General features: G+C 47.3%; 1 protein-coding gene across 3 annotated transcripts in view; it reads right to left on the reverse strand.

The window, feature by feature from the left end:
- Positions 1-15,655, reverse strand: part of cerkl (ceramide kinase-like) — a 230,398-nt gene that overhangs the window by 5,864 nt on the left and 208,879 nt on the right. For all 3 annotated transcript variants that reach the window (XM_051930642.1, XM_051930641.1, XM_051930643.1), the window contains 2 exons: positions 12,915-13,011; positions 8,682-8,866 (listed from right to left, as the gene is read on the reverse strand). In XM_051930642.1, the coding sequence (XP_051786602.1) occupies positions 8,682-8,866; positions 12,915-13,011 (282 nt within the window). The remainder of the gene's footprint in view (positions 1-8,681; positions 8,867-12,914; positions 13,012-15,655) is intronic.

The following is a 15,655-nucleotide window of genomic DNA, read 5'->3' on the forward strand; positions in this document are numbered from 1 at the left end:
ATAATCAGTTATTGTGGGATTGCACATCTGAAGAATGGGAAACATTGTGGGATATTTTGGGTCCCTGATTTTTATGTCATTTGTATAACTGCATGTGAATTTGTGTGATTTGTGTATTGGTCGTGAATTACATTTTGATTCTCCACACCGTCTCTCTGGGTCATTTTCGTATAAATCAACTTTATTAATTGACGTTAGCTTTTTCGTGCCGCAGGAAGGGGTCCGAAGGCAGTTTGGGGGTTGACGTGCAATTGACACATCGCTATAACCGTGGTGAGTCACAGCGGTGGTGACTGCTACAGGGTGACTGACTCCACTCCTTTCTGCTTCAGCATCCATAAAAGCCCAAACTTCCTGGAAAGGAGGCGTCACTTCTGGCGAGAGCGACCCGCCGGACGGAGCTCCTGCTATCGAAGTGACTTTTCTACTGGCTAACCTGCCAAACTTTTCTTTTTTTTTTTTTTGGCTTGGGAGTTCAATTCCTGCTTTTTTAGGACACGCAGGCCAATGAGCGTTCACTTTATGGTTCTTTTTGTTGGACAGTAAATGGTGCCAATCTGGTTGGCATCCCAAATTCTTTCTGTTCGTGAAGCTACCATCATTGCACTCGTGTCTTTGTGTCTTTCAATGTCTGGATGTTCCATGTGTTTTGTGGGTGGTCCACCTGCCAATCACCGCTAGAAAATCTGAGAGGGGTCTGGCTGCAGACCTCCGCCATTCATGAGCTCCTCTGGACAGCCAATTGGATTGCAGGTTTTTGTCACCTGATTTACTTGACTCGAGTCAGAGTACTGCTCCCCGCCAACCTTAATCTTAACCAGACTGTAACCAGGGGGTCTTCACGGACAAACATAAAGTGCCAACCTCATTCACTAGAGTGGGGGACCGCAGCTGGAAGCTTTTGGAAAATCTCCTCCACCTTATAAATCTGGAGGGTCTCCCACCGTGCCTGGTGGTTCATTTTGAACACGCTTGGGGGTTTTGATGAGCTATTTGAGATTCTTCTGTGCTTATTGTGAATTATTGGATTTTGGTCCCGTCTGCTCCACTCTTTGGATTCATGTCTTGGAACTTTCTTTACCTTAAATTGTCTTAAAGTTTCAAGTTATGCTTTTCTGCTCAACAGAACCTCGTGTGATGTTTGAGTAGTTTCATTAACAGTAAGTCTTTTTTATTTTTTCTACAAGGTCCTTTTGTGTAGCCAGGGTGTCCTGTATGGAAATCGGCGTTGTTGTCCGCAGTGCTGGAGGTAGCAGAGTTAAAGATATTAAGATTGGCACTGGGTGTGATGAGGATGGACAGGATTAGAAATGAGGACATTAGAGGGGGGCGGCATGGTGGCACAGTGGTAGCGCTGCTGCCTCGCAGTAAGGAGACCTGGGTTCGCTTCCCAGGTCCTCCCCGCGTGGAGTTTGCATGTTCTCCCCGTGTCTGTGTGGGTTTCCTCCCACAGTCCAAAGACATGCAGGTTAGGTGGATTGGCGATTCTAAACTGTCCCTAGTTTGTGTGTGTCCTGCGGTGGGTTGGCACCCTGCCCGGGATTGGTTCCTGCCTTGTGCCCTGTGTTGGCTGGGATTGGCTCCAGCAGACCCCCGTGACCCTGTGTTCGGATTCAGTGGGTTGGATAATGAATGGATGGATGGATGGACATTAGAGGGTCAGCTCAGGTGGGACGGTTGGGAGACACAGTCAGAGAGGTGAGATGGCGTCGGGTTGGAGATGTGCAGAGGAGAGAGAAGGGTGCTAAGGATAGAGATGACAAGTAAGGGGAGAAGTGGAAGGCCTAAGAGGAGGTTTATGGATGTGGTGAGAGAGGACATGAAGGTGATGGGGGTGACAAAGCAAAATGACGAGAACAGAAAGATATGGAAGAAGATGATCTGCTGCGGCGACCCCTCACGGGAGCAGCCGAAAGAAGAAGAAGACGACTCAGTGGGCATTTCTGAAGATGCTTTTGGGACTTGTGTGCTTCGCTTATCATCTGTCTGTAAGAAAGTTTATTTTCTTTAATGAAATGCTTTACATTTTCCATGACACCATTTTGTTTTGTGAGTTTCGTTTCTTTCTCTCTAATTAATAATCCAACTTTCTTGAATGTTTGTCCCTGTGATTTGTTAATTGTCTTTGCAAATGCGATTCTAACGGGAGACTGTAAACGTTTTAATATGACTGGCATATCAAGATCTCCTTTGGTGTCTCATGTTAGATGGACTACATGACCTTTCTCGTCACCTGTTAAAATTTTACATGTCAGAATTGTTCGACCAATTTTGAATCCAGCTAATCTTGTCCTATTGCATAGCCCATCACTCTGACATAAATTATGCAGTAACGTTACGATATGTACTTCTGTCAACAGTAATTTGGCCGGTGGGAGACCAGACGGTGTTAACGGTTGTAGATATTCTTCGTGATATTGTAAGTTGATGTTTTCATCTCCAGCACCATCACCACCAACTGTTTCAGTAGAGTCTATTGATACACATTTAACCAATTTGACGTGTAACCGATGGACAATTCGTTTGACTTCATCGTTTCTCGGTGCTAGGATTGCCCGTGTACTCATTTCTTCTGTTGATAACCCTTTGTGATGAAATTCTTCAATAAGATTTGGACATAATAAGTCTTCTTTTATTAGGAACTTAAAGTGAGGAAAACGTAAAACTTTATAATGAGAGGTGAGAGGACTGCGGGCGTGGGCCGTGAACCATAAATGGTGGAGAGGAGGACGAGACTTGAGAAAATCTCTTGGTAAAAGTCTCGTCTCAAGATTTTCTTTTTTTATAATAGAGAGAAATGCTTTGTATTTTCCATGACCCCATTTTGCTATACAGTGCGTCCAGAAAGTATTCACAGCTTCATCACTTTTTCCACATTTTGTTATGTTACAGCCTTATTCCAAAATGGATTAAATTCATTTTTTTCCTCAGAATTTTACACACAACACCCCATAATGACAACGTGAAAAAAGTTTACTTGAGGTTTTTGCAAATTTATTAAAAATTAAAAAACTGAGAAATCCCATGTCCATAAGTTTTCACAGCCTTTGCTCAATACTTTGTCGATGCCCCTTTGGCAGCAATTCCAGCCTCAAGTCTTGTTGAATATGATGCCACAAGCTTGGCACACCTATCCTTGGCCAGTTTGGCCCATTCCTCTTTGCAGCACCTCTCACGCTCTCATCAGGTTGGATGGGAAGCGTCGGTGCACAGCCATTTTAAGATCTCTCCAGAGATGTTCAATCGGATTCAAGTCTGGGCTCTGGCTGGGCCACTCAAGGACATTCACAGAGTTGTCCTGAAGCCACTCCTTTGATATCTTGGCTGTGTGCTTAGGGTCGTTGTCCTGCTGAAAGATGAACCGTCGCCCCAGTCTGAGGTCAAGAGCGCTCTGGAGCAGGTTTTCATCCAGGATGTCTCTGTACATTGCTGCAGTCATCTTTCCCTTTATCCTGACTAGTCTCCCAGTCCCCACAGCATGATGCTGCCACCACCATGCTTCACTGTAGGGATGGTATTGGCCTGGTGATGAGCGGTGCCTGGTTTCCTCCAAACGTGACGCCTGGCATTCACACCAAAGACTTCAATCTTTGTCTCATCAGACCAGAGAATTTTCTTTCTCATGGTCTGAGAGTCCTTCAGGTGCCTTTTGGCAAACTCCAGGCGGGCTGCCATGTGCCTTTTACTAAAGAGTGGCTTCAGTCTGGCCACTCTACCATACAGGCCTGATTGGTGGATTGCTGCAGAGATGGTTGTCCTTCTAGAAGGTTCTCCTCTCTCCACAGAGGACCTCTGGAGCTCTGACAGAGTGACCATCGGGTTCTTGGTCACCTCCCTGACTAAGGCCCTTCTCCCCCAATCGCTCAGTTTAGATGGCCGGCCAGCTCTAGGAAAAGTCCTGGTGGTTTCGAACTTCTTCCACTTATGGATGATGGAGGCCACTGTGCTCATTGGGACCTTCAAAGCAGCAGAAATTTTTCTGTAACCTTCCCCAGATTTGTGTCTCAGGACAATCCTGTCTCAGAGGTCTACAGACAATTCCTTTGACTTCATGCTTGGTTTGTGCTCTGACATGAACTGTCAACTGTGGGACCTTCTATAGACAGGTGTGTGCCTTTCCAAATCATGTCCAGTCAACTGAATTTACCACAGGTGGACTGCAATGAAGCTGCAGAAACATCTCAAGGATGATCAGGGGAAACAGGAGGCACCTGACCTCAATTTTGAGCTTCATGGCAAAGGCTGTGAATACTTATGGACATGGGATTTCTCAGTTTGTTTATTTTTAATAAATTTGCAAAAATCTCAAGTAAACTTTTTTCACGTTGTCATTATGGGGTGTTGTGTGTAGAATTCTGAGGAAAAAAATGAATTTAATCCATTTTGGAATAAGGCTGTAACATAACAAAATGTGGAAAAAGTGATGAAGCGCTGGGAATACTTTCCGGATGCACTGTAGATATCATTTACAGTGTAGTCGGCAGGACTCCCCAGCATGCACTGCATTAAGGAGCCGTTTGACTGGGACTTCTGTCTTACGCCCTGGCCAACATTTAACGGAGTAGTCAGCAGGACACCATTGATCACCACACAGTGCACTAAAATGTCATGCGGCTGGGATTGTCATCTTACACCCTGAGCGGAGACTATATAGTCGATAAAACTCCATTCCCAAGCACACGAACATTCAAATGCCACACTTTGGCAAACGTTTAACTCTTTCAGGGCGGATGTCGACTTTTGTCGACACACGGGGGTTGAGGATGGATATCAGGGGCCGAGGGCGAAGGAAAGCTGTAAATGCTGATAAAACTCGCCATTACGTTACAGGTCGGCCCTCTTTGTTAGACTCGTTGAGTTGACGTTGAAGCCCTGCGTGTGCGTGAGTGGCGGAGAGTAAGCAGCGTCTAGGATGGCATCGACTCTCGGGCAAGAGAGAGAGAGAGAGCGATGTAAATTAAAGCAAAATTCTCTGTGCTTATTCTTGATTTTTCTTTTTTGCGTATTATTGCTGAATCGGACTCTGACTTAACAAACTCCGATTTTGAGACGAGTGATCTGGAGATCGAAAACGAAAGTCAGGTGGCTGCATCAGCTGATCGTAGTGCTGGACACGCTCGTGCAGCTGACCCGCCAATGAAAACATTCGCCCTGGGAGGGCTACACAGACATCGTTCTGCGCGAGACAACTGGACTTCACCAAACGGCGCCACCTGCTGGTGGACACCATGGATTAGCAGCCACTCGACTACTTCAAGCCGTTGTTTTACCAGAAAGCGCCTTATGAGTGATGGGACAAACACGTATGTAATGAGTATGGTATGTACTCGCTGATAAGTCGGTTCTTGCATTTACCGCATTTTATAATGTCGGTCGTATAATTGGAATGTGGAAAAACTCACGCTATTGGTCCAAGAGATTATGATATGCCAATGCCCACCTAAGAGAGCAACCACGGGGCACACAGCCTTTGTGGGTGCGACAATGCGCTGTACCAGCTTGTGCTTCTAACCTTTCTGTGTCTCTATTGTGCCCACGTGACCACACGGTGATACCCAAACTACTCCGGAGCGACGTTGGCACTGTTTTGTGTTTCGTGTACCTCACGCCCTCATACACCGTTATCGTAAGAGCATCCCTTATCTACGATGGAGCGTTCAGTCAGAAGAAAACATGAAGCTGCTTTAACATTAAACGTCACTGAAGTGGCGACTGCGCTGCTGCAACAAAATTCAATGCGTCTGAGAAACTGCTGAGAGTTTGGAGGAGACGAGAAGACGTAGAAAACAAAACTGGCAAAGACAAAGTGTGCTCTGCGGACTGGCATTACCTCATGGCCGGCACTGAAAAAATGTAAGTGTCATATTTTTGAACGGGCGTATACGTCGGGGTCTGATTTTGTGATCGATTTTTTGGGTTTCAAGACCCGACTTATAAGTGAGTACTGTATATACGGTAATGATATTTTAGAGACTATTTTCTGAGGACATGCGGTATATGAATATGCCTACTGTAGGGGCTCCTGGACATAACAGCGAGTGACATTTGTCATAAATAAATATTTTATGTTGATTTACGCGTGAAGCCATTGCTTTGTGAGTTTTTTAGAAGAATATAACAAAAGGAAACAAAAAAAAGAATTTGCCCTTGTGATGGATCCTGTCCGGACGGGACGCCCTTTATAAGAGAAGACCGGGGGAATGGGCGCACTACCAGGGACACGAGAGGGCAGCCCCCTGGGTTTGCATCGGGGCCCACAGATTTGGAGCTCAGAAGCTCAACCCGCTGTGGGGGTCCGTGGTCATCACCAGTGGGCACCTGGACAGCTCCAGAGTCTGGGCATATGGCACTTCTGCCACACTCTTTTAATCACGAGACACCTGCAGCACTATAAAGGAGGCCGCCTCACTCCATTCAGAGGCCAGAGTCGGGTGGAGGAGGACGAGGTGACGAGTGACGAGTGGAGGTGGCAAAAGAAAAGAAAGGATTGAGCTGAGTTGAGTATATTGGAGCACAGTGTTGTGTGCAGGACATTGAAAATTAATAAACGTGTGTGTCCTGGACATTCTGGGTCTGTGTGTCTGTCTGTAGTCGGGCCATCTTCTACACCCTAAAAGAGTTCAAACAGGACTCCGCTTTTAAAGGCCCTTTGACTGCCACTGTGCCCTTACGCCACGGCAAAGACTCAAAGTACAGTAGTGTGGTCAGCAGGACTCCATTTCCAAACGCAGGAGGCATTAGGAAGTCACTCAGCTGCGATTTTTCCATCCTGGCTAACATACATAAGTGTAGTCGGCAGGACTCTGTTTGCCAGATCTATAGAGCTTTGAGTGAAAAGTGTAGTCGGCAGGACTTTCATTTTCAAGCAGTGGACTGCTTACTGCCATTGTTACCCCACACGCTGGCAGACATTTAAATGTGGTGCTGGCAGGACACCCTGGTCTACCACCTGCTGCGGGTCAGACTACTGATGTTCTCCCTGTGCTCCTGTGTGCTTTGCCCATATTGTTCAGATCTCCACATCACCGATTGCACTGAAGGTGCTATATAGTAAGTACATGTAGGGGATTGAACACCTCGACTAGGTGTGCAAAATAATAATAAATGTTACTTATATAGCGCCTTTCCCATGCTCAAGGTGTTATGACATCCATATGTTTGATGACACGACACTCCAGTCCAAGTTTAACTCTGTGTGGAGTTTGCATGTTCTCCTTGTGTGATTTGGGTTTCCTCTAAATGTCCCGGCTGTAGGTCTCTTTGCATATGGAGAGGTGTTGAACATTTTTAAAAGGCGCTATATAAAATGTACATGTTTGTGGGGTTGGATACCTTAAGTAGGGTGTGTGTGTTTGGAGTGGCACACCTGAAAGGCGCTATATAAAATATACATGTTGTGGTGTGTGGTCGGCTAAATATTCCTGCCATCACCCCCAGGCCACCAGGTGGAGCTCTCCCAACAGCGTGGACGTTCCCCGAATTCCAGCAGGGCCTCATGGACTTTGTAGTTTATATGCACAGCCCTGCTGGATACCATGGGGACCACCAGGAGTCGCTGTGGGGAGGCTGCCGGACTCTTACTTGCCCTATAACCCGGAGGTGCGTCATGATCACATGACAAGAGGAAACGATGTGCTTCTGGGTTGAAGAAAGGAGCTTTTTATCCGACCCGGAAGTGTTCATGATCACATGGACAGAAGGGAGAAACACTTCCGGGTCAGGGACTAAGGACTCTGGGAAACCAGTACGCTGAGCTGAGCTGGGAGGAAGGGTGGCAAAGTGTCTGGGAGTGTGGAGGATTGATTATTGTATTGTTTATTGATTAGTTTATGAGTATTGTGGAGTGGAGGGTGCTTTGTGCACTGTATGGTTCAAATAAAAGTAATATTTGGACTTTTACCTGGTGTCTGGAGTCGAGTCAGAGGGTTCAAGAGGATGACAAGGGCCTCAATCTGCGACAATGTTTATGGGGATGGATACCTTGAGTCAGTGTATGTTAGTTGGCACACCTGAAAGGCGCTATATACTACGTGTCTATCGATGCAGCACTTAGATTCCGTGTGGAGTCTGCATGTTCTCCCTGGGCTCTGGTTAATTTTTCTCCGTACAGTTTATTTCTGCCGTACGTTACAGGCCATACGGTGACAGCTTCTGAAAGGCGCTGTATGATATGCATGTTGAGGGGGTTCTAAAGAAAGTGTGCAGTGCACTTGTGAAAGGCGCTATATACCGTGTGTGTTGTCACGTCCTCGTCTGAGGCCACACAGCACTCACATCCTACTTTAACCCATTTGCGTGTTTTCCCTGTGCCCCCCGTGTGTGTTTTCTTCATAGTTGTATCTCTAATTGCTGAAGGCACTATATAATAGGCATGCTTAGGAGGCTCATCACCTTGAGTAGGCCTGCCTGGACAGGCACTTCTGAAAGGCGCTATATACTGTGTGTGTTGAGGCATCCTCAGATGTGACCACACAGCACTTTGACTCGTGATTGTGGATTTTTGCATTTTCTCCCCCGTGTCCCATGGTGGTCCCTGCATGAATGCATGTCACCCTGGTGGTTTTTTCTGATTACATGAGTTGTTGCCTCAAACAGAAGCACAGAGCGTTCGTCTCCCTGAGTGGTCCATGTATCAGTCAGTCTGTGGCGTATGTATTTTTCCCCACCAAGCAGATCTTTACCTTATATGAATTTCAGACGACATCTCCACAAGGTCCCCATCGATGTTCCATGGAAGACCACCTGTACCAGGAGATACAGCAGACACCAATGGGTGCGGCTTAGGCTCATCTGCACCGTCGCTTCTTGGTCGCGGTCTCAGTATCACCTCCTGCACGGTGAAAGTCTCCACAAATGGAAATCTGAACTGGTTGCACCCAGAAACGACAAAAGAAGAAGAAAAAACTCTGGTAAGTGTGCAGTAACCCAGAAATGACGAGAAGGTCCTCGCTGCAGCACGTGGAATGGGACATGCCAAAGTCTGGGCGGATGTAAACGTTTAACACCACCTTGTAATTCAAAGACGTCACAATTTTGGGTCCTGATGAACTCCACACTACACAAGAAAGACGTGGCCAGCATGCAGAAGGTGAAGACGCACGTTGATGTAACTTGGTGTACTCCGTAGCCGTCAACACTCGAGTCAGATAACTCCGTGCTGATTTTTTGATTTCTAAACTGGGATTTGGTTGCTTTTGCAGTTGCAGTTTGCTGACGTTGCTTGCCTTTTGTGCTCTTTTGAGCTTCACAGAGCCTTTGCGTGAAGTAAATCTTTTATTTCATTGAATTCCTGAGTTTGCCTTTCTATCTCGCTGGGGTTTGATGGTGATTTCCCCCTCTTGGGCATTTCCGGAAGTGTTTTTGGAACTCCCAAGTTCATGACAGTATCACAGCCGTTTCTTGGCATACGTGAGCTAAGGGACTTCTAGAAGCCCAGGGGCCAGTTGGGGGGGGGCTCAACGCACAAGAGGGATTGGGGCGCCACTATAGGCCCCTAAGAAAGACTGTTATAAGGGGGCCAAAATAGTAGAAAACAACCCTGGCCCAGGGGGGGTCGTGTTCTGGTTTTGGGTTGAGAATAAAGCGCCTTGCGTTTCCGTTATCTCTCTGAAATGAGAGGAGCGATACGAAGACCCCCTCACTCGCTCTTCAGACACACTGTATAGTGAGGAGCTGCACAGGTGTTACAGAGGCTGGCACTCAGTTTCAGGGACATGGGGTTCAAGCCAACTATGTGAAGTTGGCACCACGTGGGCTCCCTGCAGATTTTCTGGTGCCTCCCAGAGAATGTCACGGGCGGCACAGGGGCACCCCAGCCAGGATTGGTTCCCTACAACTCTATACTGGACAAACATGGACAGATGCATATATAGCGCCTTTACAAAGTCCTTCAGACCCCTGTACTTCCATCACATTTTGGGATGTTGCAGGCTTATGTGCAAATCATTGAAATTCATTTTTCCTCCACATCAAGTGACATTTAGTACTCCAGAAGAACAAAATGAAAACAAGGCTGGACATTTTTATATTTGTTTGGTAAATTTATTAGAAATAAAGACAGAAAATGAAATGTCACTTGGCTGCTGACAGACCCTTTACTCAGAGTGTCCTTGAAGCCCCTTCTGAAGACGCGCCAGTCTGGGGTCTTCTTGGCTCGGCTCACCTGGGTTTGGGTTTTTTCTTCTACCTTCCTTCTCTGTTGATCGTCTCAGGCTCTGTCAGGTGGGGTGGAGACCACCGGTGGGCAGCTCTTTTCAGGTCACTCTGGAGATGTTCAATTGGGTTCACATCCGGGTTCTGGCCTGAACACTCAAGAACATTCCCAGAGTTGGCCGTAAGCTATTCTGGTGACGTCTTTGCTTTGTGTCCCTTTGGCTTTGACAATCAAAGGTCCAGAATGAGAAAGGGTTGCAATTTTCCCAGGGGGACCGGACACCCCCAACCCCCAAATGATGTTTGGTGTACCAATGTCACATTCAGCTTTGCCTCAACCCCGACGAGTCCCCCAATCCCTGAAGCTGCCACTGTCATGTGTCACCATAGGAGTGACATTGCACAGGTGATGAGCGGTGCCTGCTTTCCTCCTGATGTGACCCTTAGGATTGATAGGCCAGAGAACCTTCATTCTCACAGTCTTAGAGTCCTTTAGGGTGTCTTTGTGCAAAGTCCAGATGGGCTTCCATGTGTTGTCTCACCACTCTGCCACAAAGGCCAAATGGATGGGAGTATTGCAGTGGTGGATGTCCTTCTGGAACTTTCCTCCCAGTGGTGGATGTCCTTCTGGAACTTTCCTCCCAGTAATGGATGTCCTTTTGGAACTTTCCTCCTAGTGATGGATGTCCTTCTGAAACTTTCCTCCCATGTAGTGGATGTGCTTCTTCTGGAACCTTCCTCCCATTAGTGGATGTCCTTCTGGAACTTTCCTCACATGTAGTGGATGGCCTTCTTCTGGAACTTTCCTCCCAGTGATGGATGTCCTTCTTCTGGAACCTTCCTCCCAATAGTGGATGTCCTTCTGGATCTTTCCTCCCAGTGGTGGATGTCCTTATTTTGGAATCTTCCTCCCAATAGTGGATGTCCTTCTTCTGGAACTTTCCTCACATGTAGTGGATGGCCTTCTTCTGGAACTTTCCTCACATGTAGTGGATGGCCTTCTTCTGGAACTTTCCTCCCAGTGATGGATGTCCTTCTTCTGGAACCTTCCTCCCAATAGTGGATGTCCTTCTGGATCTTTCCTCCCAGTGGTGGATGACCTTATTTTGGAATCTTCTTCCCAATAGTGGATGTCCTTCTGGAACTTTCCTCACATGAAGTGGATGTCCTTCTTCTGGAACTTTCCTCACATGTAGTGGATGTCCTTCTTCTGGAACGTTCCTCCTAGTGGTGGATGCCCTTCTTCTGGAACTTTCCTCCCAGTGGTGGACGTCCTTCTAGATCCTTCCTCCCATTAGTGGATGTCCTTCTGGAACTTTCCTCCCAGTAGTGGATGTCCTTCTCCTAGAACTTTCCTCCCATTAGTGGATGTCCTTCTGGAACTTTCCTCCCAGTAGTGGATGTCCTTCTTCTAGAACTTTCCTCCCATGTAGTGGATGTCCTTCTGGAACTTTCCTCACATGTAGGGGATGGCCTTCTTCTGGAACTTTCCTCCCAGTGATGGATGTCCTTCTTCTGGAACCTTCCTCCCAATAGTGGATGTCCTTCTGGATCTTTCCTCCCAGTGGTGGATGTCCTTATTTTGGAATCTTCCTCCCAATAGAGGATGTCCTTCTGGAACTTTCCTCACATGAAGTGGATTTCCTTCTTCTGGAACTTTCCTCACATGTAGTGGATGTCCTTCTTCTGGAACTTACACCTAGTGGTGGATGTCCTTCTAGAACCTTCATCCCAGTAGTGAATGTCCTTCTTCTGCAACTTTCCTCCCAGTGGTGGATATCCTTCTTCTGGAACCTTCCTCCCAATAGTGGGTGTCCTTCTGGAACTTCTCCCCAGTGGTGCATGTCCTTATTCTGGAACTTTCCTCAAATATAATGGATGTCCTTATTCTGGAACTTTCCTCCCAGTGGTGGATGTCCTTCTGGAACTTTCCTCCTTCTCCACATAGGCTCTCCAGAGCTCAGCCAGAGTGACCGTCAGGTTCTTCTTCGCATTTCCTATCCAAGTCCTCCTACCCTGAACAGACCACCTCTTAGTAGAGTTGTGATTGTCCCCAACTCATTCTATTTTAGAATTATGGAGACCACCTTATCCTTGGGAGCCTCCAGTGCTGGGGTCCTCCCCAGATGTTTGTCTCGACACAACTCTGGTCAAAGAGCTCTGCAGGCCCCGTGGTTTGGGACCTTCTGTTGCCAGGTGTGTGCCAACAGGGTCTCAACCACAGGTAGACTCCAAACAAAGTGTAGAAATGTCTCAGCAACGGTCAGTAGAAGAGGACGGACCTGAGCCAAACTTCAAACATCACAGCCCCTTGTAAAGGTGGGACATTTCAGTTTTTTATTATTCTAAACTCTAAACTCCAAGCTTCATGAAGGGTTGAAATGATTTTAGCACAAGGCCTGCAAAGTAGTCAGATGTTGAGCAAATAGCCGAGGGTCTGAAGGTGTTGTATCATGGGGGGGTGGGGTTCAGATCGAAGGTTTTAAGGGGTACTAATTGGGCACAAAGCCCCTCTCAAGGTCAAACTGAGTTAAGTGATAGCTACCAGTAAGGGAAAAAAAAGCCCCTCCATAACGTAAAGAACAATAAAGAAGTGAATTGTGGAGATCATTGGCCACAAGAGGTGCCCAAGTCAATGCCAGGCGGCTTAATGGGCATCAGCTTACAAACGCCTTTCCCAAAAACACCCGGACACGGTGCGGCTAATTTGCCCAGACAGGAGGCTGACTCTGCTTGACGCTCGCCTCTCCGTGATCGCTTACCTGGTTCTTGAAGTCCCCGTACCCCTTCAGGTGTTTAATGAAGTTGGCTCTGGAGGTGTCGCGCACCGCGATGAGGGCCATGCTTCCATTGTCCAAGCTGGAAAAGAAAGAAAAGAGCAGGGTGGGAGATGCTTTATTAGAGGACCTGGTTGGCAGTGGCACAACATTTCCATTTATTGAAACATGGGGGGGTCAGAGTTTACAATGCTGTGAAAAAGTATTTGCCCCTTCTTGATATCCCCCTTAACATCTGACTCAATGAACGGCTTCAGATCTTTACACAAAATTTTAAATCAGATAAAGGGAACCATTAAACTTAGTAGAACTGAGCATTAAAGACATCCAATACCTGTATTGCCTGTGTGAAAAAGTAATCGCCCCTCTAGTTCTTCACTTAAACAGCTGACCAAAGTTCACTGATCCTGCTAATCTCTGCTGACACTCACCATTGAGAGTGAAGTGGCCACCACAAGAACACCAAGGACATTCCAAAAGAGATCAGGAAAGAGGTGTGGAGGACACGCCGACCAGTAAAAAGGTTATACAGTATAGAGATTTCTAAGGCATCTTGGGGAGAGCCGTCATCTCAAATGGAGAACATCTGGGACTGGCCGGCCTGCCACAATGGTCCCATGGGCCCAGATGATCCCAGAAGAAGAACCAGAGAACTGCAGGTCTCTGAGGACTCCATGATAAGAAAGGAAAAAATGGGGACAACAGCAAGGAAGAGACCTTTGGTACCCAAGAGGAACCTCAGTCACCGCGATGATCCCCAAGACAGATGAGTGAGAAGTTGAACTCCGTAGACTATGCAGGGCCAACAAGTTCAAACGCTACACAGTAAGAATTTCAATCAACCAGGGGGGTGACGGTCACAGTGCCATTATTGAAGGCACCTTGAATTCCCTACTTTACCCGTCCAGTCGTCTGTCTGCTTTCCTGAAGCTTAAGCATCAATGGGTTATGGAGCAGGACAAGGAGCCGACACTCAAGAGCCAAGTCTACAACTGAATGGCCCCACAGAGATGCAAAGGCGAGCAGCGGATGCCCAAAAGTTTGCCTACCATCCATTTTCTAAACTCACTCCATCCTGAGCAGGGTGAGCTGAAGCCAACATATCTGAATTAAAGCAGTTCTGTAAGGAAGAGTGGGCTAAAAATTCCTCTTCAGAACGCGTTTAGAAAAAGATTACTACTGGTAAAGGCGCTGCAACCAACAATGGGGAGTGTGGGGGCAATTACTTTTTCACACGAAGCAAAGAACTTAGCTCTTCGAGTAGAGAAAGTCTTGATTTGTAGCTATGGTGTGTTCACTCGGGTTCCCTTTGCTCTTGTGTGTGCAACAGCTTGAAGGCTCTGCTGGCGGTAATTCTCCACCGAGACAGGAGGTGGCGCTGTGTACTAACAACTTCACTCTTCTATCCCCTTCTGAGGGAAAAAAAAATGATTGACACTTCTCAATTCTGACATCACTTCCGGGGCCCATCCACCTGGACCCGCCTCTTCCTGTCAGAATTGCTTGCCGTCTCACTCAGTCTGCCCTGAGATAACAGTCTGGACGACTCATTTCTTTGCGTTTTATTAAACATTATCTTTTTTTAATCTTCAATTATAAATTATAGGGCTTTGGCCACAAGGCGCCCCAAATCTTTGACCTTGGGCTGCTTTTTCTTTTATCTGACAGCCTGAAGCGATTCACTGTGTAAAATAGACATGGAGCAAATTACAAGGGGGGGCAAATACTTCTTCACAGTACAGTGTACGGCGTCTCTAACGTCGGCAATTACTCAGACAAACTCCTTTAATTCAATATAGCGTCTTTCACTTAATACAAGTGCCAGGGCTGCCTTTTTGGATCTCCTTTAAGGTGGTGGGGTGGGGGGGGGGAGTTGGAGCCCACCCAGGCAGCAATGGATGCAAGCCTAGAGACTGCCTGAAGGGGGCGCCATTCACAAAGCACACAAGAAACAGAAAACGGAGACAGCCTGAGCGACGTTTGTGATAGAGTGGTGGATTGTGACTGCACTGTATATAGCGCCTTCCTCTGTGAACTGCAACTTGATGACCTGGAGGATGATGAGGAAGATGATGAAGAGGCTCACTCCGCATTTCATAAAGCGTCAGTGCCGGGGATGGAGCCTTAAGCCTTTGTGACTTCATACAGCACTTTTCAAAAGTAAACAGAAAATCAAGGGCGGCACGGTGGCACAGTGGGTAGCGTTGCTGCCTCACAGTTGGGAGACCTGGGGACCTGGGTTTCCTCCGGGCACTCCGGTTTCCTCCCACAGTCCAAAGACATGCAGGTTAGGTGGATTGGCGATTCTAAATTGGCCCTGGTGTGTGCTTGGTGTGTGGGTGTGTTTGTGTGTGTCCTGCGGTGGGTTGGCACCCTGCCCGGGATTGGTTCCTGCCTTGTGCCCTGTGTTGGCTGGGATTGGCTCCAGCAGACCCCCGTGACCCTGTGTTCGGATTCAGCGGATTGGAAAATGGATGGATGGATGGACAGAAAATCAAGATGGCACCCGGCTCAGTATGTTCATCATTAGATGAGTGAAGACCCTCCTCGTGGTCAAAGTGTAATATTATATAGTAGTAGTCCAAGGGGTCTTCACAGGTGGCCTACAGCTTCCCCTGGAATTGTATAACATAACTCTGGCCAGGCAAGTGGCTGATCAGCGGTGGGCTCGGAGCCTGTGACCTTGATGGTTTTATATAGTGCCTTGAACTGTAAATGCAAGCCCA

This window comes from Erpetoichthys calabaricus, chromosome 8 (genome assembly GCF_900747795.2).
Source record: "Erpetoichthys calabaricus chromosome 8, fErpCal1.3, whole genome shotgun sequence".
NCBI classification, from domain to species: domain Eukaryota; kingdom Metazoa; phylum Chordata; class Cladistia; order Polypteriformes; family Polypteridae; genus Erpetoichthys; species Erpetoichthys calabaricus.